Source organism: Triticum dicoccoides, chromosome 6B (genome assembly GCF_002162155.2).
Source record: "Triticum dicoccoides isolate Atlit2015 ecotype Zavitan chromosome 6B, WEW_v2.0, whole genome shotgun sequence".
In the NCBI taxonomy this organism is placed as follows: domain Eukaryota; kingdom Viridiplantae; phylum Streptophyta; class Magnoliopsida; order Poales; family Poaceae; genus Triticum; species Triticum dicoccoides.
The window spans coordinates 699409043-699434245 of NC_041391.1; the positions used below are offsets into that span (position 1 = coordinate 699409043).

General features: G+C 42.7%; 2 protein-coding genes across 3 annotated transcripts; both read left to right on the forward strand.

Moving 5' to 3' along the window:
* The first annotated feature begins 95 nt into the window (after positions 1–95).
* LOC119324577 (myosin-6-like) lies at positions 96–14948 on the forward strand. Its single transcript, XM_037598356.1, has 39 exons — positions 96–423; positions 1646–1774; positions 1952–2095; positions 2231–2376; positions 2507–2663; positions 2757–2815; positions 2905–3064; positions 3449–3598; positions 3699–3835; positions 3916–4062; positions 4178–4279; positions 5166–5223; positions 5331–5432; positions 6058–6095; positions 6201–6327; positions 6402–6572; positions 6676–6807; positions 6880–6989; positions 7087–7147; positions 7635–7812; positions 7910–8115; positions 8742–8861; positions 10039–10137; positions 10519–10731; positions 10925–11064; positions 11184–11298; positions 11396–11434; positions 11525–11608; positions 11679–11849; positions 12370–12525; positions 12615–12800; positions 12934–13062; positions 13149–13219; positions 13297–13396; positions 13471–13527; positions 13787–13843; positions 13983–14063; positions 14186–14268; positions 14382–14948. The coding sequence occupies exons 1-39, from the start codon at positions 421–423 to the stop codon at positions 14494–14496; spliced, it is 4533 nt and encodes a 1510-aa protein (XP_037454253.1). The 5' UTR covers positions 96–420; the 3' UTR covers positions 14497–14948.
* An 805-nt stretch (positions 14949–15753) lies between these two features.
* LOC119324578 lies at positions 15754–21424 on the forward strand. 2 transcript variants are annotated; one of them, XM_037598357.1, is made up of 7 exons: positions 15754–15924; positions 16648–16854; positions 17428–17991; positions 18910–18974; positions 19075–19292; positions 19370–19608; positions 19903–21424. In XM_037598357.1, exons 1-7 carry the CDS (start codon positions 15769–15771, stop codon positions 21223–21225), a joined length of 2772 nt encoding a protein of 923 aa, XP_037454254.1. In that variant the 5' UTR covers positions 15754–15768; the 3' UTR covers positions 21226–21424. The 2 variants fall into 2 exon arrangements, with proteins under 2 accessions (XP_037454254.1, XP_037454255.1); XM_037598358.1 differs by having other exon boundaries at positions 17443–17991.
* Positions 21425–25203: the final 3779 nt, after the last annotated feature.

Genomic DNA, 25203 nt, shown 5'->3' on the forward strand with positions numbered 1-25203 from the left:
AGCAAAGCGGGAGGCAAAAGAGCCTGCGCCGCACGAGGGCGGCGGCGGCGCATTTCGTCGGAGCCAGGAGGGAGAGATTCGGGAGGGAGGGAGGCGGGGCGTCGCGTGCGGAGATTCGGAAGGACGCGCGGGGGAGGAGCCAGCGACCGCGGCTCGCGGGCGGTGTCGGGGAGCGTCTCGGCCCCGATCTCGGCGTCTCCTGTCGGCGTTTCGGGCGCGGCGTCTCCTCCCGCCTGCCCGCTTGCCCGCGGGGACTGGATCTCGGCGGCGCGTGGTCGCCGGACTCGGCGGGATCTCGCGGGCCGCGGGGTCGTCGCGCCGTCCCACCGGTTTCCTCCCGGGGTCAGCAGCCGTCACCGCTCTACTACTCCCCGCTGGACTGGGCTGGAGCGGAGATCCGCTGCTCTCACCTTCTGACCGATGGTAAGGGAGCCCTAGCTTGCTCCGGATTGCTGTTCTAAGCGTGCTTCTGACTTGCTGTTACCCTAGACTAGTGCTGCCGGCAGCAGTTTCCCCCCTGAAATTTCGGGGGTTCACCGTTAAACTGAATGAATCCCTGTGCTAAGCCTAGCCATTGGAGAAATGAGCATGATGGTTGTGGCAGATTCTGGTGGTGCAGGCGTTGACCTGCTTGTTGATATCCTTGTGATTGTTTGGTCCGGTGCGCCGGCCTTGTTCGCGCCAGAAAATGGTGGGTGGATGTCTTATGCTGATGTGTGTTATTTGTTTCGACGTAGCGCCCTGTGATTACCGCGGAATGCGCGGGCAGCAACATTTTAGTAAATATGCATTTGTTCGGGGTTGGCGGTGTGCGGCTAATTGGCCTGCCTGTTGCTGTCCCTGCCACCCTTCTAATTGTTGGCTTCGTTATACTGGCCTTGCTCGCGCAACAAAATGGTCGATGGATGTCTCATGCTGGTGTGTGTTATTTGTTTCGACGTAGCGCCGCTACTGATTACCGCGGAATGCGCGGGCGGCAACATTTTAGGAAATATGCATTTATTCGGGGTTGGCGGTATGTGGCTAATTGGCATGCCTGTTGCTGCCCCTGTCACCCTTCTGATTGTTGGGTTCGTCATACCGGCCTTGTTCGCGCCACAAAATGGTCGATGGATGTCTCATGCTGGTGTGTTTTATTTGTTTCCATGCAGCGCCGTTATGATTTACCATGGAATGCGCGGGGGGCAACATTTTAGGAAATATGCATTTATTCGGGGTTGGCGATATGCAGCTAATTGACCTGCCTGTTGCTGCCCCCGCCACCCTTCTGATTGTTGGGTTCGTTATACCGGCCTTGTTCGCACCAGAAAATGGTCGATGGATGTCTCATGCTGGTGTATTTTATTTGTTTCCATGTAGCGCCGTTATGATTTACCGTGGAATGCGCGGGGGACAACATTTTACGAAATATGCATTTATTCAGGGTTGGCGATATGTGGCTAATTTACCTGCTTGTTGGGCTGTCATACCGGCCTTGTTCGCGCCAGAAAATGGTTGAGTTCTCATGTCTGCGTAGGTTGCTTATTTTGATATAGCGCCGCAGTGATTAACGTCGAATGCATGAGGGCCAACATTTTAGGAGACGCACATTTTTTCAGAGTAAGCAATGCATGCCTAGTGTCTAATGTTACATCTATTCATGCAGGCGGCTCAAGCTTCCATCGCGGTGGGATCCCAGGTTTGGGTCGAGGATCCCCACGAAGCCTGGATTGATGGGGAGGTCCTAAAGGTCAATGGAGACACGATCACGGTCAAGTGCTCCAATGAGAAAACGGTAAGTTGTTTGTATGTATTGTTAGGATTCGGCCATCTGGCCAGTTTACTCTGTGTGGATTATTAATGACAAAACTGCTTAGAAATACCATGTGAATCTAACCTTTCATAAAAGCCTAACCACGTTGAAAAGGGTGTGTTTGCACCATGTTCTAATTTGGCCCCCCCTTTTTCCCAGGTTACAGCAAAAGCATCTCATGTCCATGCTAAGGATCCTGAGGAATCACCATGTGGAGTTGATGACATGACAAAACTTGCCTATCTGCATGAACCTGGGGTTCTTCAAAATTTGAAGTCTAGATATGACATGAACGAAATCTATGTAAGTCAGGATCTCTTTATATAACTTATTACTGTAGTCTGACTGTCCGACGCATATACTTTCCACTAATATTATGTTAAGAATGTCATTCATTTTTCTCATTTGTGTCTTTCTCATTTCTTTGTTCGAAACCAGACGTATACTGGAAGTATTCTGATTGCTGTAAATCCTTTCCGAAGACTGCCTCATTTGTACGATATTCAGATGATGGAACAGTATAAAGGAGCAGATTTTGGTGAATTAAGCCCCCATCCTTTTGCTGTTGCAGATGTTGCATATAGGTAGGTTCATGTTGAGATCACTAGGTTGTTATAGTTTAAGCAGGCATTTGCAAGAACAGGAAATGAACAGTTTTTTTCCTCTCTTCCCATTTTGACTCGAGGAAAAAACTTGATTAATGTACCGTTACAGATTGATGCTAAATGAAGGAATAAGTCAGTCCATTCTTGTTAGTGGAGAAAGTGGTGCTGGTAAAACAGAAAGCACTAAAATGATCATGCGCTATCTTGCGTACATGGGTGGAAAGGCTGCCTCTGAAGGCCGAACTGTGGAGAAGCAAGTTCTTCAGGTAGTTAACTTTTAGACTCACCTGGTCCTGAGTACTATTTCTGTGACCAACTGGTGTTTTTGTTCGACTGATTAATCTGCATCCCTCCCACAGTCAAATCCTGTTCTTGAAGCATTCGGAAATGCAAAGACTGTGCGAAATAACAATTCAAGGTAAGAGGCATTCTTTATATGATTGTTGCAATTAGTGTTGTGGGTGTTGGTTCACTCAACCAATTCCTTTTTCTCTGTTATCACTGCAGTCGCTTTGGTAAATTTGTTGAGATCCAGTTTGATCAGAAGGGGAGGATATCAGGAGCTGCTGTCAGAACTTATCTTCTCGAGAGATCTCGTGTCTGTCAAATATCGGAATCAGAGAGAAATTACCATTGTTTCTACATGATTTGTGCTGGCTCACCTGAGGTGCTGTCCCTTACCTATCCGTACATGCCTGTTTTTTACTAGACATATTTATATAAAATTTAAGATTAATCACCTGAGGACTTATTCGTATTTTACCATTTCTTGTTACATGCACTACTTTATTGAAATTCAAGAATTCTGTTCTCTTTTCCCATGACATTTCCCCCTCTCCTAATTGTTTGTTACTGTCACAACGGGAGTAGCAGAGCCTTTGTGAATCAAAGCTCTGTACATGAAAGCTATTCAATGACATGTCCCTCTGGCTACCATTTTGCTAACATCACTGTTTATCAGGGCACTAAACATCATAAGCTTCTGCTTTAAATAACTGTATTTCATATTAGAAAGCAATGTACGGTTAAATTATGCTATTTTTCATATCAGGAACGGGAGAAGTACAAACTAGGGGATCCCAGTACATTTCACTATCTTAATCAGTCCAACTGCTATAAGATTGATGGCCTCGATGAATCGAAGGAGTATCTTGAAACTAGAAAGGCCATGGATATTATCGGAATCAGTTCTCAAGAGCAGGTACATATTTGGTTCTTTAATGATCTCCGCTACTCCTTTTTGATCACTTGAGGCCTTTCTTGACTTAACCCCTTGCTTTGTTTGTTGCTTTAAAATTTAGGAAGCAATTTTCCGGATTGTTGCTGCTATTCTCCACTTGGGAAATGTTGAGTTTGCAGAAGGGGATGATGTGGATTCATCGAAACCTAAAAATGAAAAATCTATGTTTCATTTAAGGACAGCTGCCGAGCTCTTCATGTATGTACTCCTATAGCTTCTTTTTAGGAACTGTTGAATTCTTATGCATTTGACAAAAATCTCAAACTTTGGTCTTGTAGGTGCGATGAGAAAGCACTAGAAGATTCACTGTGTAAACGTATTATTGTGACTCGTGATGAGAACATAGTAAAAACTTTGGATGCTGAGGCTGCCAAGGGTAGTAGAGATGCACTTGCTAAGACCGTGTACTCACGATTGTTTGATTGGTGAGTTCATTTCGGAGTTATACACCGATTGCTATTCCAGCTCAAAAGCAGCTGCTTGACTGTTCTACATATGTTTACTTTTGGTTCTTATCTGACAAATGTCCTTTGACCCTAGGCTTGTGACTAAGATAAACAACTCTATTGGTCAAGATCCAACTTCAAAATGCTTAATTGGGGTGCTGGATATCTACGGGTTTGAAAGCTTCAAGACAAACAGGTGCTTAACTGGACTTTTATAGATTTATTGTGTGTTGGATGTGTCTTTGGTCAATTCGATTGACAGAATGGCAATGAGAGAAAACTGTCGGTTTGGTTTGGGCCTGCTTTAGTTCTAGGTGAAAGAGGGGCTATTTGACTGCAAACCCTTTAGTGATCATGACATGATTACTTCTCCATCTTGAGGTTCTTGTTCACAGCTGAGCTCCATTTTTCTCTTTTGTTGAAGAATTGAATTCAGTCCACTGATGAAAGGTGCCACCGTGCTAGGCCTTTCTTTTCACCTTTGATTACATGCTAGACTCATCAGTTGGATTTTCCGCAAGATCATCATACGTATTGCCTGTAGTACATGGCAGAAATGTAACATTTGGTACAAGCTACTTGGACACTGCTTTTTCTTTTAAGAACATTGGCTATTGCTTTTTGCTTGTTTGATGTGAACTTACTGTTTTTGTCCTGGTGATCATGAATTATGATTGCACCATCAGTTGAGTGATGTTAGTTGAACAGTAGGTGTGTGCAGGTCTGCTTGTGCATCTGTATCTGTTACTCTTAGGACTGCCATCATGAAGTTTAAGGTTTCCTCCAGTTAACTAACACTGACATTCTATTTTTGTGCATACAGTATCTTGTTATTATTATATTTCACAATTTTTGTTTCCTCACTGATTATTTCTATTGTTAATTTTTACCTACTACTCCCTCCGTCCGGAAATACTTGTCATCAAAATGGATAAAAGAATATGTATCTAGACGTATTTTAGTTCTAGATACACCTTTTTTTATCCATTTTGATGTCAAGTATTTTCGGACGGAGGGAGTAGTTATTATGGACTTCTTATGTGTAGTTCTCAGATCTGATGCACTTTTTTGGCTTTTGATAGCTTTGAGCAGTTCTGTATCAACCTGACAAATGAAAAACTGCAACAACACTTCAATCAGGCAAGTTTCTAGCTTTCTTGGTTGGAGCCTAACCCAGCAGTTTCATTGTTATGGAGTTCTTTTATTTATAGAAGAGTTGTTAACTCTGAAGTTCTGCTTTTCTGCAGCATGTCTTTAAGATGGAGCAGGAAGAGTATACTAAAGAAGAAATTGACTGGAGTTACATTGAGTTTGTTGACAATCAGGATATTCTTGATCTCATCGATAAGGTATATACCCCGGCCCTCTTTCTTTGTTACCTTGCTGTAGGGTTGGGTTTGTCTCCTTGCATCACACGATCTGATATCTGCACAGCCTGCTGTTTGCCTGCCTAAAATAAACAAGTTCATTCAAATGAGTGTGTAATTGTGTATATATATATATTTTTTTGAAAATGTGTAATTGTGTATATTGGAATGCTCCCCCCTACATACCGATGTTCGATGAGTTCATGCGTGCCCATTTAATCTTTTGGTGTTAGTGGTAATTATCCACAGTTAATGATTTCTGATTAGCAATGTCAAATGGTCACTACTAGCATTGGTTACTAGTGATCAATAGTGGTTCATTGTGGATTGATTACAATATAAGCACTGGTTATTACTCCCTCCGATCCATAATAGGGAGTAGTAGTTTGTTATGTTGATTTTTTTTTATTTTTATCTCTGTGGACAATTCGAGGTTTCCATGCCATACATCTTGTCAATGCAGAACATACCTAGTCAAAAAATAAAGCTGCTTCTACCACTTTGATACTTAGCCCCAATTCTTACATAGACATAATTTATGTTGGTATGTTATGTTGCTTTATTGTCTTGTCGTGTTCCATCTAAGCACTCAATTCTTCCTTTTCAGAAACCTGGTGGAATTATTGCCCTTCTGGATGAAGCTTGGTATGGATGAGTGATAAGATCTCAATTTTTTCACTAGTTTTCTAGCATTGAAAATTTCAATCTTACAAATAGTTTAATCTGTGCACATATGATTTTGTGTTGCAGTATGTTGCCAAGATCGACACATGAGACATTTGCTCAGAAGTTGTACCAAACTTTCAAAAATCACAAGCGCTTTGTGAAGCCAAAGTTATCTCGGTCAGACTTTACAATATGTCATTATGCCGGAGATGTAAGTATGAACTGCCTTTGCTCTGTTAGTTACAGTTGTTTTTTAATAAATCTGATGGAAACATTGATGTGTAGGTCACCTATCAAACCGAGTTATTTCTGGACAAGAACAAGGATTATGTTATTGCTGAACATCAGGCTCTCTTGGGTGCTTCAGGATGTTCGTTTGTTTCAGGACTTTTCCCTCTTCTTTCTGATGACTCCTCAAAGTCGTCAAAGTTTTCATCGATTGGTTCAAGATTCAAGGTGCATAATGAATTGCTTTTATTATTATAATGATTCAACTGAAATTCTTGTTGCTTCCAGTTCTTCATGCTTCTAATATTTGCAATTTATATAAAAAATGCAGCAACAACTGCAATCTCTCTTGGAAACCTTGAGTTCAACTGAGCCCCACTATATCCGCTGTGTAAAGCCTAATAGTTTATTGAAGCCAGCAATTTTTGAGAACCAGAATGTTCTTCAGCAGCTCAGATGCGGAGTAAGTTGTTGTTGTTGGCATTTCTGTTTGCTTCAGACTTCCAACATCAGTCCTAATATTGTTTTTTCTCAGGGGGTTATGGAAGCAATTAGGATAAGCTGTGCTGGGTATCCAACTAGAAGAACATTCCTTGAGTTCATTGACCGTTTCGGTATTCTTGCGCCTGATGTTTTGACTGGAAGGTACTAATTTGTAACTTATAAATGAATAACTGTTCTTGCTTCCTGGTTTAGTTGGTTGAGCCTTTTACTGATCTTGGCTTGTGCTCATTGATACAAGTTCTGATGAGATTACTGCTGTAAGAAGGCTCTTAGAGAAGGTAGATCTGCAAGGTTACCAGGTATGCATATTGAAGAGAAACTTACATTTTTGGTTTTGTTGATCTGTGGTATGTGATAGTTTAATGAGCATATTTTTTTCCATTTAGGAACACCATTGCCAATTAATGTGGGTTGATATAGGCTTTTTATATGTGACCTTTGATGGTCCATGTATTTGATACTGGCTGTATGTTGGGGATACATATTGGCTTGATGCTAGTTCAAAAACGTCACCACCTTTATTGTATAAAATATTAGACTTTAGAGGTGCATTAAAGATAAGTCTGCTACGTTATGTATACTTGTATAGACTACAAATTCAAGATGTTCAAAACAGTATGCAATATATGCTGTAAGATCACTTTGTAGTTGATTAGGTGAATCACTTAAAATTGATATGTCCCTCAGAATATAACTCCTTTCTGAAATAAATCTAGCATAATGCTATCCTTTTGCATCCTTGATGTATGGACTAAACTGTATATGCTTTTGCAAATGTTTATTTAGGTTGGCAAGACAAAAGTTTTTCTTCGTTCTGGTCAAATGGCTGAACTTGATGCTCGTAGAAATGAAGTGTTAGGGCGTTCAGCTAACATGATTCAGAGGAAAGTCCGCTCGTTTTTGGCCAAGAAGAGCTTCATTGCACTACGAAGATCAGCTGTACAAATTCAGACGGTTTGTCGCGGTGAGCTTTTTGTTCTTTCGAATCGTAGTCTGTTTGGCCCTACTTAATCGCGGTCAAGCAATAATTTTCTGACATGGCTTTTATTGAATATTTGAAGGAGAGCTTGCAAGAAGAGTTTACCAGGGTCTCCGCAGAGAAGCTGCTTCTCTCAAAATCCAGACTAGATACCGTATGCATAATGCGAGAAAGGCATACACTGAACTTTCTGCTTCTGCGCTTACCATTCAATCATCGTTACGTGGGATGGCTGCACGTAAAGAGATCCACTTCAGACGTCAAACAAGAGCTGCTATCATTATCCAGGTAACATAAAATTAAAATAACTTGTTTTGTGTGCATGTGTAAATACAAGCAAATGAACAAAAGTTGGGAATGATAACCCGCATAAGTGTTCAATTTTTCTGTTGATACAAGTATAAGATTAGTTAGTTAGTGGTTGCTCTGAAACTGCAGAGATCATGTTATGTTTCGCTGATTTTATCTCTATTCAGCAGTTGGGTCATTGTCTGGATGATTTTATCCTTGGTAGAAACTGCAATAAGCCAATACAGTTCCTGAAAGCTAATTTTCTTCATAATTTCTATTTTACCATTCAACAATATATATAGAGGGAGTTCTGAAGTTTCCTCTTTTGTAGTGAAAGTCACATATTTTCAGTCATCCCAGTTCAGTTTCTTCATGAAATCGAGAGCTGGCTTAGTATGCATAATTATGGGTCGTGGACTATATTTGAATTACAGTGCTCTTTTCTGCTATCTTTCTAAACATGACACGTGCATCTGGTCTTTTATATTATTGCCATGATGAAACCCTACAACTTCGTTGCTACTATTCGTCCACACATTAGCTGTCTCTGAAGTGTACCATTTAGTCCCAAATTTGGAGATCAGATCAAAATGTTCACTTTATAATCCATATTTCTGTTTCAGACTCGCTGCCGTCAATTCTTGGCGAGGTTGGATTATTCAAGAACAAGAAAAGCTGCTATTACTACACAGTGCATCTGGAGAGGAAAAGTTGCTAGAAAGGAGCTTCGAAAACTCAAATTGGTATGTTTATGTGTAACAGGCACTTTTTATATTCCATATACAATTTTTTTACGAATATATCTTGAGGTGGGCCAAGGTTTTCGAGTCGATGAGTCGACGAGTCGCTCAGGGGGGGCGACTCTAGACTAGTCGTGACTAGTCTAGACTCATGGTCGACGAGTCGACATGCGATGAGTCGACGTGAGTTAAGCAGTAGGGAGCAGACCAGCAGCAGCCAGCGGCAACCAAGGGAGGAGTCGCAGCAACCAACCAAGACAAGGCCATCAGGAGATGGGAGGAGCAGCCCAATAACAGCGGCGACCAAGGGATGAGCAGCAGGCAGCAGCAACCAGGGGAGAAGGGGACGAGCAGCAAGCCAGGGCGGCGGCTGCTGCAGAAGAGGGCTGGGTCGGGGGAGGGGGGCTGGAACTGTTCGATCTAGGTTTCCAGACGCTCCAATCTTCCTTCAATACTGGCCCACACGGCAATATTGGCCCAGTAAGGCCCAATGAAACCCTAGCCTGCCTAGCTCAATCTGGACCATCCATATTCTCTAATCTTCACCGTCCATTCACTCTCGTCTTAACTCTCTCTCTCACCTGCTCCCCTTCCAGCCCCCAGGCACGAATCGACAGCCGCAATGGCCTTGCTGCAGCTCCTCCTCCATGGCTTCTCTGCCTCCACCCCTTCCTCTCCGCCTCCCCCATCCTTCCCTGGAGCCACCCCTCCTTCCCTGCTCCATTTTCTCTGCCCAACTTCTCTTTCATGACAGATTGAACGAGTCGTTCGCCTCAAAAACTGCGACTAGTCGAGACTAGTCGAGACTAGTCGGGACTAGTCGATCGAGTCGATCGACTCATCCAATGATTCGAGTCGACAGGTTGAGTCGACCTTCATGTAACGACTTGTCGACTAGTCGACGACTAGTCGTTCGACTCGAAAACAGAGAGGTGGGCACTAGAAATTTCCTTGGGTAAAACTTCTCAACATGCTGCCTTTTCCACTCCTGGAACCACCAGTAATTCGGTATTACTGGGTATTGCACAATATCACGTTTGCTGGCTTCTTATATACCTGATGGTGCATGATTGCTATAGGCCTTAGTAATGGAACTGGTCTGAAAAGCCCTGGTGGTGAATAGTGTAAATATACTCTCTCATATGAGGGTCCAGTCTTATTCATTTTCATTGCTCACCAGGCTGCACGGGAAACTGGCGCTTTGCAAGCTGCCAAAAATAAACTGGAAAAGCAAGTTGAAGAGCTTACGTGGCGCCTACAGTTGGAGAAGCGCATGCGAGTGAGTATTTTGTTACAAAATTTCTCCATATCATTGTAGCCTTAGGAATACCGCAAGCCACTGATATAACCTAATGTGGGTTTATGCACACCAATTTATATACTATATGTGAGATTTAACATACTCAAATATGTTGTTAATGGTTCAACCTGCCGTTTGTTGGACTTGTTCTAAAAAGTGCATTTCATAAGATAACACACATACATTATTGTCTAAAGAAGTGATCTTAGTGAAGTAAAAATGTGCTTGTAAGCATTTTGGAATTTGGATTGGAGATCTTTATTTGTTGTCCTGTTCTTCAGTAGAAGTAAAATGTTGACACTTGATTAGCTAATCTGAGGATATTGTACTATTGCTTTAATGCGTGGCTGTTCGTTGTAGGCTGATCTTGAGGAATCTAAATCACAAGAGAATGCAAAGTTACAAGCTGCCTTGCAAGAGGTGCAACAACAGTACAAAGAAACAAAAGACACGCTAGTGAAGGAGAGAGAGGCGGCCAAAAAGGTTGCAGAGATAGCTCCAGTTATTAAAGAGGTTCCCGTTATAGATACAGAGCTGATGAATAAGCTTCGAGATGAAAATGATAAACTTAAGGTGAGACCTGAACATAATCTTGACTGACAAAGGCCTGTAATCTGTTGGTGCTTCTGTTATAAATTTTAAAAACTGCTATGGTTTGCTTTACTCCTTTTTTTGCAGAGATTTCTTGCCTTCTACTATTCAGCACGATCTGATATTTTTGCAGTTACTTGCTGTGTTTATAACACTCTGCATTTCATGACTACAGACTCTTGTCAGTTCTCTTGAAAAGAAGATTGATGATACTGAGAAGAAATATGACGAAACAAACAAAATCAGCGAGGAAAGACTAAAGAAGGCAATGGATGCTGAGTTGAAAATTGATGATTTGAACATGGCAATGCTAAGGTTGTTCTTTTCCCTAGCCCAACTTGATAGTATAAGCACTTGCGCATGTATGTTGATTGCTGAGAAAACCATAATTAGTATTTATTGATTGACCTTTTTGTTTTTATATTCTGCTTCAGGCTTCAAGAAAAAATATCCAACATGGAAACTGATGAGAAAGTGCAAAGACAAGCGTTGTTGAGCACGCCAGTCAGGAGCATGTCTGAGCATTTGTCGATTCCAATTGTTCCAAAGGTAGAATTGATGGTTTAAAATGATGTTTCTTGTTAATTCTGCTGTTAATGCCTATGCTTCTTTACTCAACTCTTCTGCTTCTTTCTCTGTTATTCAGAACCTGGAGAATGGCTATCATGAGGCTGAAGAGCCAAAGGTTCGGATTTTACACCTTTATATTTCTATTTAGTCTCTTCAACTTCAGTTGCACCCTTAATCTCATGGCAAAACTGCTATCCTTTTTCAGGAACCCCAAAGTGCACCCCCTGCCCTTAAGGATTATGGGAATGGCGATCCAAAGTTGAGAAAATCTTCTGCTGAGAAGCAACAGGTAAGTCAACATTTTTTAGTCCTTCAACTGCTTCTGTAAACAAGGTTATTTAATACTAATCTTTCTGTAGGAAAATGTCGATGCACTCATTGATTGTGTAGCAAAAAATCTTGGCTACTGTGAAGGGAAGCCAGTTGCTGCTTTTACCATATATAAATGTCTCCTTCACTGGAAATCTTTTGAGGCTGAGAAGACCAGTGTTTTTGACCGTCTTATTCAGTTGATAGGATCTGCAATAGAGGTAATCTGAAACCTAAACTTTGGTCTTAATATTCAAGCCATAATTCAAATAAGTATAAATGAGTGGTCATTGGAAATTTTTTTCTTCATTTTGGAGCTGACCACTGTCCATTTCACATCTAGCTGCTTGTTAGCAAAACTAGATGTGCCCTTTTATTTTCATAAGTTGGACCATGTTAGAAGCTAGTTTTTCTTGCTCTAGAAGCTCGATTTTCTTGGTCTTACCTTTGTATGGATAAACTCTGAACTTTTGATGCCATGTTTTTAGAAATTTGAAAGAATTTGGTTTTGTTCAAAGGTCCGCTACTGAAGAAAACAGCGATGAGATAGTCATATTACTTCACTAGTCTTCAGGCTTCCTTTAGACTTTACCTTATATGTAGTCTGATCATCTTTTTAATGAACTTGGATTCACCTACAATTACAAATTAATTTATTGTTCTTTTGAATTTTGAACGTGTCAAGCTGCTTTCCCCTCTCCCCTAATGTCAGTTTACAATTTGGATCTGTCTTTGATGCAGAATGAGGAGGACAATGACAACCTTGCCTACTGGCTCTCAAATACGTCTAGCTTGCTTTTCCTTTTACAAAGAAGTCTCAAAGCTGCTGGTGCACCTGGGACTGTTTCACGAAAGAAACCTCCTCAGCCGACATCGTTGTTTGGTAGAATGGCTCAAGTATGTTATTGTCCTTTTCATGCTCATAAGTAAATGGGGAGAATTGTTGAATGTGATAATTGGATTTTGATGTTAATTTATTTGTCTAGGGCTTGCGCTCTGCATCCTTTGCCAACATGCACGTTGAAGCGACTGATGTTGTGCGCCAAGTTGAGGCCAAGTATCCTGCGTTGCTTTTCAAGCAGCAGTTGACTGCTTACGTGGAGAAGATTTATGGAATCATCCGTGATAATATTAAAAAGGAATTGTCATCTTTGATTTCTTTATGCATCCAGGTAACATATCCTCGCTTTAGATTTTTTTTCTGTTTACTGATAGCTGGCATTGGGTCCTATAAGTTTCCAGTTGGTACATGAGCATAAACATATTTGTGATTACTATTAACCACATGCTCTTGTTAATCACAAGGCTCCAAGAACAATGAAAGCTAGCATGCTGCGAATTTCTGGAAGGTCATCTGGTCAAACTCAGAGCAACCATTGGCAGAAAATTATTGAGAACTTGGATATCCTTCTAAAACTTCTACAAGATAACCATGTATGCATATCTCTCTTTGACCCTTTGTTTATGTGGGATTCGCTTCAGCTGGATGTATATTTAATTGTCATTTTGTTTATCCTCAGGTACCCCCAGTTTTAGCTCAGAAAATCTTTACCCAGATATTCTCATACATCAATGTACAGCTATTCAATAGGTGAGCTTAACTTCTGAAGTTCTGTTTTTTGATTGTACGGAAGCTAGTGCAATACATGCTTACTGTTTGTTCTACAGTCTGCTCCTTCGTCGTGAGTGCTGCTCCTTCAGCAATGGAGAGTATGTCAAAGCTGGCTTAGCTGAGTTGGAATTGTGGTGTGCAAAGGCAACATCCGAGGTGACCTGCCTGCTGTGTGATTCCTTGGTTTCTTTTTGTATATGATTCAAATTACTGAAGTTTCTTGGTTACAGTATGCAGCATCATCATGGGATGAAATCAGGCATATCAGACAGGCTGTTGGCTTTTTGGTACGGTCCTCTAATTTGTTCAGTTACATGTATATATAGTTTCAGCACACGCTTGGTGCATATCGGTCTTATTGTCATCCAATAACTTAGTCATTTATCGTTGGATTCAATAAGCTTCATAATTTATAACTTTGGATGACGTAATTCAACTTCCAGCTCAATAAAGCAAGTCTAGCAGTTTGGGTTTGAATTTCAATTGATCTTGCACTGTGTGGATTGTAACTTGCAAGTACTCATACATTTTGAATACTCCTTTCAGGTTATATTCCAGAAGTTCAGGATATCTTATGATGAGATAGTACATGACCTATGTCCGGTAAAATCTCAAAACTGTCAACCCACTTTTTGATTTTGTTGATACATCATGCCTTTTCTGGTTTATGTTTTTTTTTTACTTTTGCGAAGTATGAAATCGTCCTGGTCCTAATCAATGTTCAATTGGTTTCCTTTTGTAGATTTTGAGTGTCCAACAACTATACCGAATTTGTACGCAGTACTGGGACGACAAGTACAATACCCAAAGCGTATCGTCAGATGTGAGCTCCATTTCTTTAAGAACTTCACCGCTTTATTTGCAATTATGCATTCTTATCAGCGAGATACTACTTTCCACACGATATTAAAGGACAAACATAACTTGACCCCTCTAATATTTCAGGTCCTTAGTAACATGCGGGTCCTAATGACGGAGGATTCGAACAATGCAGAAAGCAGCTCATTTTTGTTGGATGATAATTCAAGGTAACATAAGTACCATTCCATCCAATGATGTTGATATCATTGTACTGATCCACAGCATTCTTAATATTCTGCTTTTTTTTTTTTTTGCCTTGTGTTTCTGTTGCAATCCACAGCATTCCATTCTCAGTGGAGGATATCACCAACGCGATACAGGAGAAGGACTTCTCGGACGTGAAACCAGCCGAGGAGCTGCTCGAGAACCCCGCGTTCCAGTTTTTACAGGATTAGGGCCGAGCTTTATACTACCGCCTGCTAGATACCTCATCAGATTTGTTTCTTCATTTGTTGTACATTTCTTTTTCCTACCCTTTTCCGCTGCAGCATGCGTGCCGTGCCGTGCCGTGCCTTCTTTGGGGGTTACGTTTTCTCTCCTTCATTATATAGGGTAGTCACTAGGGTTGGGATGGGATTTCCTCCCTTGATAGTAGAAGAAAAAAGCCACACCTTTTAAATGGAGGCAAATCATTCTTTGTAGGGCAAGTTGAAGCCAGCCAGTCGGTCGGTCTTTTTTTTGGTTTTACCCAGGGCAGGGGTCGTTGGGAGAAAAAGGTCATTGTAGTAATGTGTTGGTAGTATTCCATTCCCCCCCACAGTTATAGATTGTACAAATTTACAGTGTAAATCAACAACAGTGCAAGAAGATAGAAATCCATATACCAAAGTGACATTGTGCTCCTGAACATTTTCGTCTTTCTGTGTGTGTTTGTCTGGCACAATGCTCTGTGCGGCACTTGATGGTCTCAGTTAGATTATGCTTATTATTTTTCTTTTGAGTGTGCGCATTGCTGAAAAGTTTGAAAGCAAATGTCGCTTTGGATTCAAGTTGTGTGCCGAGTGTTGAAAATGACAGAGGATGCCCACCTTATAAGCATCGTTTTCTTCAGTGGTGTGGTGTGGCATTTAGACTAGGTATATGCTGTGGGTATCAACATAATAATATATTTTTCACTGAAGGACTGGGTTCTAGGCTGTAATCCACCATCTGAGTGCGGTTTATTTGCTTGCACTCCCTCCGTTCGTAATTAAGCGACGTGGTTCAGTTTCAAATTTGAACTGAAAACCACGTCATTTATTTCCAAACGGAGGGAGCAGCACAAAGTTAAAGAAGAAAGCTGCAAGTTCACACCAGGTACATACTAAAAACACGCCGGTTCAACAACAATTTTATCTAACCTTTCCACGCAAAAACCCGTCTTGTCAGTTTTGACCCTGGGACCCACAGGTAGATATTCATTTCGAAGTTGCAGCAGCAAAGCAGTACTGCTTGCGTCCGGAGCACGCGAGGGGGGGCGGTAGAATTTGGAACCCTCTGGCGCCAACCGTGACATTCCCCCGAAGGCCGAAAGCGAGAAAACAAAGACGGGCGGGGCGGGGCGGCGACGGGTGACGTTCCCGAATCTACCCCTCCTCCCTGGAAAGGCCCTGCCCCGCGCACGCGTGCCCCCCGGGAGGGCATTCCCGTACAATGACCTCAGCCGCTGGAAAAGTGGTGAGCAATGAATGAATACGGCGGGCGCAGCCGAGCTCCCCCGAAACCGAATTGAATTGGAGACAAACGGAAAAAGGGTAAAAAAAATAAGGCGAGCCAGGGGGGAACGCGGCACGAGAACTCCCTCTCCGACGGACCCCGGAATTCCGCCGCCGCGCCGGATCGAGGTAATGGCCTCCTTCCTCCCTCGCTATCCTCTCCGCCGTGGCGTTCCCGGTCCGTACGCGGCCTCCGGGAACGGGAGGCGGTTGGCGCCCGGTGGTTTCGCCCACCCTGTTTTTGTTTGTTGGTGGCGTGCAAAAGGGAGGAGCCGTGCCGCGGATGGCGCCGCCGCCGCCGTTCGCGGCCATTTCGCTCCAGGGGAATCCGTTTCGAACGGGATTCGGTTGGTTGGTTAGCGCGGTGCCGATTTCGGAGGGAGTTTCGGGTTGGATTGGCGTGCGCGGAATTGGGGTTCCGCGGATGGCTTCGGCGTTCGAGTTGTTTCTGTAGGTGCGGCTGGGGCGATTAGGGTCGGAGACGGCAGTCCCATGTGCGTTTCAGTTCGATTTTTGTCCGGTGCTGTACCATGCGGTGGGTTCTCTGTTCTGTTTAGACGGGGGGAATGGATTCCCTACTGTTTGATGGATGTGGGGAGTGCTGCGCTAGCTTTACCTGTTACTGATGCAGAGTTGGGAATAGACTCGCGGGCATGGGGTTAGTGGTTAGCATCTTCTTCTTCTTCCAAACGATATTCCTGTGTGGAGAGGATAGATTGAGGCTCGTGTCCTTATGTCCTAGCGTTGATTGGTCTGCGACGAAATCCTGGATTACATTTCCAGCAAGTCCAGGAGATCAATCACAGCCATCATTTTTTCTCTTCTGAAATAACATTTTCTTCTGCTATGCAGGCTTGCTTGAGCAGAGGTTTGGCGCGGTTCGATATGAGCGCCAGCATCACGGTGACCTACAAGAGGAAGCGTGGCGCGTCGCGCGCCCAGGCGGCTGACGGCGCCACCCCGGAGCCTCCCCCTGTTTCTGGCGGTGGGGTTGCCGACAGCAGGGCCCCGGAAGACGGGGCAGACGCTGATAAAGACCTGTTGAAAGGATGTGATCATGTAAGGAGCCTTGAGTTCTCTCTTTCCTGTTCGTCGTCACGGAATTGTTGATGTTTGATGTTGTTATCTCTACTGCATCTGATGTTAGTTCTGCCGCTACTGATTTTCCCGCCTTCTAAGATGGTGGATTTTCGCGCCATTTTTAGGAGGGCACGTAAGTTGCTGCGCCAACCGGTACAATATGATGCAGATATAGCTCCTCCTTTTGGTTTGGCTGGTTTCGCAGTGGCTGTGGGGCTGTTGTCTGTACGATAAATGCTTAGTAGTTGCTTTGCTTTGGTAGTGTAGCTTGTAGTAGGTTTTGAACCATATGGTTTCTCTTAACGGAAATCGAAGGGGGTGGCCCTTCTTTTAGTAAAATAAAATGATGCAGGCATTTATGTCTGAAAATATCAATAGCTGGCTGTTCTCAGAATATTATATATTTTTATGATAAGCAGGATATAGAATATTGCACTGAATGTTTATTATACCATAAATCCAATGCTTTATGACATTTTAATTCTATATCCATATGTGGATTGTCTACCTTCTTTTGCATCTTATACCTCTTCTCTTCTGGAAAATTGACAGCCTGCCTCTACACAGCAACAGCATGTCTGCAAGTCAATGCAAGAAGGCGCCAGAGAAGAAGCACCTAAGCCATGTGCACATGCAACGGAGAAAGAACAAAAGGAAATTCCATTGTGCGAACCATTGCCACGGATGGAGCGACCTGAGATTTGTTGTGTCACCACTCTCCCAATAGCAGAGGCGTGTAATGATAAATTACATTGCACCAATGATGCAGTTAATCCCATCCCTGCTCCCAGTTCTGTATGCTATCTCAGACATGCTGATGGGACAACTAATCAAGCAGAGGATTCTAATAACTCTGCTCATGTGGTAAAAAATTCTCATCAAGGGCCAGAAGATACTAGCAAACCTAGTCAATGTAACAACAGATTTAGTCCTCAGCTCACCTTCCGGAGGCGTGTTAAAAGGAAAATTAATTTGGACGAGGCAGCAGAGGGAAATTATATGAATGATAACGGCAAAGGGTACTCAACAATGCCATGTAACCCAAGAAGTTTGTCAGTTAATGCTACAGCCTTGCTCAAAGTAACTGATGCTGATTCTTTGGATACTGCAGATAAGGTATGTGCTCTCACTCGTCCTACCACACTCTTGTACCGTGCTGCAAAAATGACATTGTTTTAATTCTTTACTCATATTCATGGTGCTATTGTTTTCCTTTTACATGGTTATTTGCTTAAGAACTTGGATTTGAATATAGTAAGTTAATAACAAGGCGAATATTGAAGTTCAGATTGAATGGAAAGTTAATTCAGTTGCCTTTGTACCCAACTGTAACGATCTCCTTACTTATTGCTGTTTTTTTTATCTACTTTTGAAGTATGATGTTATCAAAGTCATCATAATAATTTTGAAAGTATATATTCTCTACCTCGTTTATGCTAATTATATATTTTTTCTTTGTGAAAAGGGACTTCACAATTTTTACCCAGCTCACAAACAAGAATAATGTGGCTATTAGTTTCTCTATTATATAAAAAGATGGGTGGTGAGAACTGAGTGCTAGCTCAGTGGCTGGAGTTTAGGTTGTTGAACCCGCCCATCAGCGGTCGAGTCCTCATGGGGTCAGCGGAGCCCCTGTGGGGATTCGAACGCTGGTGTGCGCGTTCAACAGCCTGAACTCTTGCCACTGAGCTAGCACTCAGTTCTGACTAGTTTCTTTATTATATGATTGCATAATTTATATATGGAACAACCAATCAATATTACAGGCAAGAGATTTGCATCATAACTGTGACATAGATGTGCAGATGCCAAAGAAGTCACAATGCATCAACAGAAGAGAATTTCATATATGCTCCACTGTATACAAGTTGATAGTGCCCTATTTATCATGGTAAAATCATCAGTGACAGAGAATATGAACATATCAAATACTCGAATACTTCACCAGTGCCAGTAAATGGTGTACTTCGTGATGGCTAAAGGTGTCCCAAAATTATATTGTAGCATTGACTCTGTCACATATTCTGTGTGCAGGTAGCTACAGAAGGAACAAGTACTGGACTAACTGTACCAGCTCAACGCTTGCCTGAACAAAAAAGGTAACAAAATTGTGTTCGTTAAGTGCTGTGATCGGACATCAGAGTGATGTTATTGCTAGACTTACATGTTCTAAGGACTAATTCGATTCTTCTTTTGTAGTTCATGCATGCTAAAATCTAAAGTGCAGCATATGGTTTCCGCACAGCATATTGAAGATGTAAACCAAGCCTTAACTTCAGAACGTGATGGTACACCAGTGTCAGAATTTACTAGCGTGCAAGTGATCAGTGAGCCAGATGTAAGAGCGGAGGACTTGAGCAAAACTCTAGGTCGTGTTAATGAAGCACCAAAAGTTGTTGAAATGAAGGAGTTACATGGTAATGGGCTTCTTCATACTCAGCAAGGAATAAATAAATTTAAATAGGTTGAAACTAACCAGTGTATCTGTGTACAGATGATCCTCCAGAATCCCAAGGTTCAACAAAACATATTCCAGTAATTATCTTGGACGGTGATAATGATGAGAGGGCGAGGGGTAAACTGCTGGAAAATTCAAAGGTTCCTGATCAAGTGGCCCAGGAGGAAAACAAAAGCAGATTTAATTTAGGGAAGTTTAACCTGAATTCTGTTGAATTATGTCAAGAGAGGCTTCTCAATCTGGATGACTCGTCTGTTCAAAGGCTGCCAGATCAGGTGAGAATGACAAAATCACATAGTTGGCTCATCTTTTAGGAAGTGCTTCATTGGTAGTTTTGGCTTGCGTCAAGAAGTTCTATGCCTCACCCGCTTAGAGGATTATTTTCAGTCAGTAAATCCGTTTTTCCTTCCCAAATCGTACATAGTTCTGCCCTTCTTTTCAGACGAGTTTGTTCTTTTCTTGATATTTTATCAATCTGTGGATGGTTTACTAAACTGTTTAATTCTATCTGAATTTACAAGCTCCGCTTCATATATATCCATGCATTAAACATTTTCTACTGCTTACAGGATCATTTTGGTACTGAACGAAAACAAGTTTCTCAACCAATTGAAAGGTTATTTTTTACAAAGGAGAAAGAAACCGTCCATGATAAAGAACAACATCAAGAGGGAGCCTCAACATTGCATACCTTGTACCCAAATTTTTATGATCCGGCTCTGTCATGGAAAGCTGGGAGTTCCAAGGAACCAAAGAGCATGCCTTCAGAACTGAAATTCAGAATAATGGATAAGGCTCCTGAGTCCAGTTTGGAACTACGCTTGGATAGTTTCCATGACAGTGGCATGTCTGCCCTGAGTCATGATAAGTTATTTCATGGAGGCAAGTCCAGTGGATCTCATGTACTGACAGAAAGGGTTGGCACATATTCCTACAGAAGACGTCAGGTTACCTGGTCGGAAGAAGAGTTAGATTTTCTGTGGATTGGAGTGAGGAGGTATGGAACGAATAACTGGAATGCAATGCTCAGGGATGCACGGCTACGGTTCTCAAGCTCAAGAATGGCTGAGGACCTTGCTAAACAATGGAACAAGGAGCAAAAGAAACTTCTAGGCGTAGATCTTCAATCAATCCGAACATCTGCTATAGGTTCTGCACCGCCTCCCCATATAGCAGAAGATTATGCTGGAAGCAGTTCGTGCACTGGATGCTCAAAGCCTCAATTTCTTGCAGCCCATTCGGACCTTTCCTTGGGCGACGCGTACCTTCGGAATGCTCGCGCTTCAGATAGAGGCCAACATTATTTGTCAAACCTTGGCAGGTTTAACCTTCACGGAATCGACAATGTGCCGAGAAATTTGTCTCTGGGAGGCTTCCCTGGAGCTTCTTCCTCACAGGGGAGAACTGGGAGCAGGCGTAGGAAGACAACCAAGCTTCAAAAGCCATACTATGACAACAGGTCGCACTGGTGCCAAGAACTGCCACAGAGGATGCCGGCTCAGCTCCTTCCCATCAACCAACAACCAATCAACAGCCTTCCTCAGTGGCTTACCAAGGGCGCTGAGACTGGTAAAAGCTGGCTCAACCCGGAGATGTGGTCGAGCGCGTCGCAGGCGCCAGGCCATTCTGTCGCAGATCCACTGAATGACAGCCTGAGGGCTGCCGCCTTTCTGTTCCCCGACGACAAGAAACCACATGCCATGCCCGACGCCTCTTTGAAGCTGGCGCTGAAGAGGAAAGCGGAGTGGCGCAGTCTAGGCAAGAAGCTTTTCCGGACCAGCGGTGACACCTTGGATCTAAACCAGAGGGCCGCTGCTATGGCAGCAGGGCCGAGCGGCGCCACCCCGAGCGACACTGGCGCGTCGTCTGAAGAGACGGTGTCAGATAGCTGAGCTTCGTGTCGTTGTGTGCCAAGTGTCATGATCTTGCGCATGTTAGTCCCTTCCGCTGTGTCAGTTGACAAACTTGTTGTCTTTGATGCTGAAGTTGGTGGAACACTAGTTGAATAGCAGGGAATGTATTGCTGCATTTGCATTTAACTGGAAATGATTTATTGATGGTCAATGAACGTAGTAATAGAAGCTATCTACATCCCCAAGCATCGTGTCGTTTTTTGCTAAATGAATGAGCTTTGGGATGGCCATTGGGTTAGGTTCATCTAAATCTAAGGCGATCTGGTCCTTTGAGGGCAATGATGGAGAAAGTAGAGTTTGTTAGAGAGTGAATTGATATGATCATGGATGTGTGTCTTTTTATATTTCTTTACAGAGAGAGTACTTTTCTATGAGTACACCAAAGGCGTATCATATTTTTATAAAAGGTAGAAATATAATTACAAGGAGTCTATCACAAATGCGAACATTCGGGTAAACATGAGACCTCGTTACACCAACACCGAGCCAGAAAACCTAAGCTAACCTCTCACAAGACGGTGCAAACCACCAACACCCGCTTGCCTCCACCCGGCAACCTCGCTTAACACATGAGTAGATAGCCCCATTGGTGTTCTTTGATGATCTACCCTATTGAATACCCGCGCATTGCATTGCTTTAATGGACCAAGTGACCGCAATGATTTAAGTGTCGAAACCTCTCCTGTCACCTTTCCGAAAGTTCCTTCTTTCCCTCAACACACCACTCTTGGAAGAGGCCCTTACACATCGATGCCAAGTTTGTCCGAGATATTGTACCAGAATTGAAACTGTTTTTTTTTTGCCATTGAGGGGGTTGAACAAGGGGAACCTATGTCCCCTTACATACTTTGTTGTGTGCGGAAGGCCTGTCAAGAATGTTCCTATTTGTCGGAAGAGGAAGGGGCTTTATCTGGGGTGAGAGTTTGCACAGATGTTTGATACGTCCATTTTGCATCATATTTTTCTACTGTTTTATAGTGTTTTTGATCAATATTTCATTTTATGATGCAATTCTAATGCCCTTTCTCTCTTCATATGCAAGATTTACATGAGAAGGAAATTGTTGGTAGTTGGAATTCTGAACCTAAAAGAGCTACACCTCAGATAGTTATTTTTCGGAGCTCCAAATGACCTGAAATTTTACTGAGAATATTTTTGAAATATATAAAAAATACCGGAAGGAAAAAGTACCAGAGAGGACTCACCGTGGGCCCACAAGGCACCAGGGCGCGCCCTACCCCCTTGTGGGGCCCACAGACAGCCTCCGGTGCCCCTCTTCTGCTATATGAAGCCATTTGCCCTAAGGAAAAAAATAAGAAGACTTTCGGGATGAAGCACCGTTGTCTCAAGGCGGAACCTGGGCAGGAGCACTTTTGCTCTTTTGCAGAGCGATTTCATCGGGGATACTTCCCTCGGGGAGGGGAAAATTGAAGCCATCGACATCAACAACGATCCTCCCATCATGGGAGGACTCATCTCTATCAACATCTTCACCAGCACCAGCACCATCTCATCTCAAAACCTAGTTCATCTCTTGTATTCAATTTTTGTTTCAAAACCTCATATTGGTACCTGTGGGTTGCTACTAGTGTTGATTACATCTTGTAGTTGATGCTAGTTTGTTTCTTTGGTGGAAGATTGTATGTTCTGATTGTTAAACATCTATATTACTCGTCTGAACTCAAACTTGAATATGATTTGTGAGTAGTTTTGTTTGTTCTTGAGGACATGGGAGAAGTGTTGTGATAAGTAATCATGTGAATTTGATATTGGTTCAATATTTTGATGATGCGTATGTTGTTTTTCCTCTAGCGGTGTTGTGTGAACGTCGACTACACAACACATTACCATGCTTGGGCCTAGGAGAAGACATTGTGGAGTAGTAAGTAGATGATGGGTTGCGAGAGTGACAGAAACTTAAACCCTAGTTTATGCGCTATTCCGTAAGGGGTTGATTTGGATCCATATGTTTCATGCTATGGTGAGATTTATCTTAATTCTCCCTTCATAGTTGCGGATGCTTGCGAGAGTGCGTAATCATAAGTGGATTGTTTGTTCAAGTAAGAACAACATCCTAGCACCGGTCCACCCATATATCAAATTATCAAAGTAGTGAATGCGAGTCAGCTAAACATGATGAACGTAACTAGATGTAATTCCTATGTGTCCTCGAGAATGTTTGCTCACTATAAGAAGTACTTTCAGATTGTCCTTTGCTATAAAAAGGATTGGGCCGCCCTGCTGCATCTTTATTACAATTGTTACTTGTTACGAATTATCTTTCTACCAAACTATTTGTTACTACTACTCATAACACTTACAGAGAATACCTTGCTGAAAATCGCTTGTCAATTCCTTCCGCTCCTCATTGGGTTCGACACTTCTACTTATCGAAAGGACTATGATTGACCCCGCCTACTCTCAAGATATGGGATCAATAGACCTTTCGCTTTTGAATGACATGCTAGATCAGATTTAGAGTCTCGCAATTTCGGACGATTAGACTTTAGTCTACGACCAAATCAAATGTAAAGCCGATGATAGAGAAATTTACATCCCACCCACCACCCACTTAGTCACTATGATCGAGGATTTAACCGACGTATTGGACTATGCCTACATGGATGAAGATGTCGGCGACATGCTCAGTGTCATGCCAGCCAGCACGGGCAACTAGACTGCTACCCTCACTTACAACGTCTACATGGCGGATACACCCAAGGACAACGAGAACAAAGAAGAGAAAAATGATGTCCCCAGACGCCAACGTAAGCGCGATAAACACACCGTTAAGGGGACCCCAGTAATACCAATACAGGTAATAGTACTCCCAGCAATAATGCTACTCCAGATAGTGCCGATGACGAGGCCAATGGTGATAATACCACACCCGACCATATGGACGACACCGCAAGGATGGGGACCAAGACAATATTGATGATCCCAATGACATAAATTATATGCTAGAATCTGAAGAGGATGTAAGTCTGGGACCCGATGATTTCGAAGTCCTCAAAGACTCCCTCGATCTGGAAACTTTTCGGCGATGGCTCATCCACTAGTAGAAAACAGGGAACTAGTCCCAGTTCCAGAGGGCTTTTAGACCCAGTTCTGGAACTAGGATTAAAGGGTCGGGACTAAAGCCCAAAACCTGTAGTCCCGGTTTGCTTACGAACCGGGACAGAAGGGGCTCCACGCTGCCGCTGCGGGGATCCCAGGCAGTAGGACCTTTAGTCCTGGTTGGTAACACCAACCAGGACCCAAAGGCAGCTGCGGTTTTTGTTTATTAAGGGGGGGGGGTTAGGGGTTTTGGAGGGTTAATTTAGGGGTTTGATCATATTGTGTTAGCTAGCTAATAGAGAGAAGTGACCTCTCTTTCTCCGTGCTTGGCCGACGCTATTACTACTTACTTTCGGGTGTGTAAACTGCAGCTCCCTTGGCAGTCTCAGAGCTATTCCGGTGAACTCTTTCCAAACCTTGCCAGACAAAGAAAATAATTACTTGATATCAGGAAATGAACAAAGTTGCCGATATGGTGCGATAATGATCGACTGAACTTACTTCTGGAGCATTGCAGTCATGTCCGCATAGTCCCGTGGATCTTTTCGTCTCGAGTCTAAGACAATTACTACTCCCCGTTCAAGCTTAATCCTCTAGCAGAATAAAGTGAAAGCTGCGCACGCATGCATAACTCATCAATTACATTACTAACTAACCTTGAGTAAGCGAAACCGAATATGCACAATACAGTAACACTTACTTGAAGTTGTAAGGAAAGAGTATTTTCCCTTTGTTTTGATTTCGAAGTAACGATTGTAGCAAGTTGTCCTGAGTATCTTTGACTCTCTTTTTAACCGACCATTCATTTATGGTATTTAGGTTAATGAACCCAATGTCATAGATTTGTGCTTTTTTGCATTCGACAATCTTCAATCTTCATAATATAGCGAAGATAAT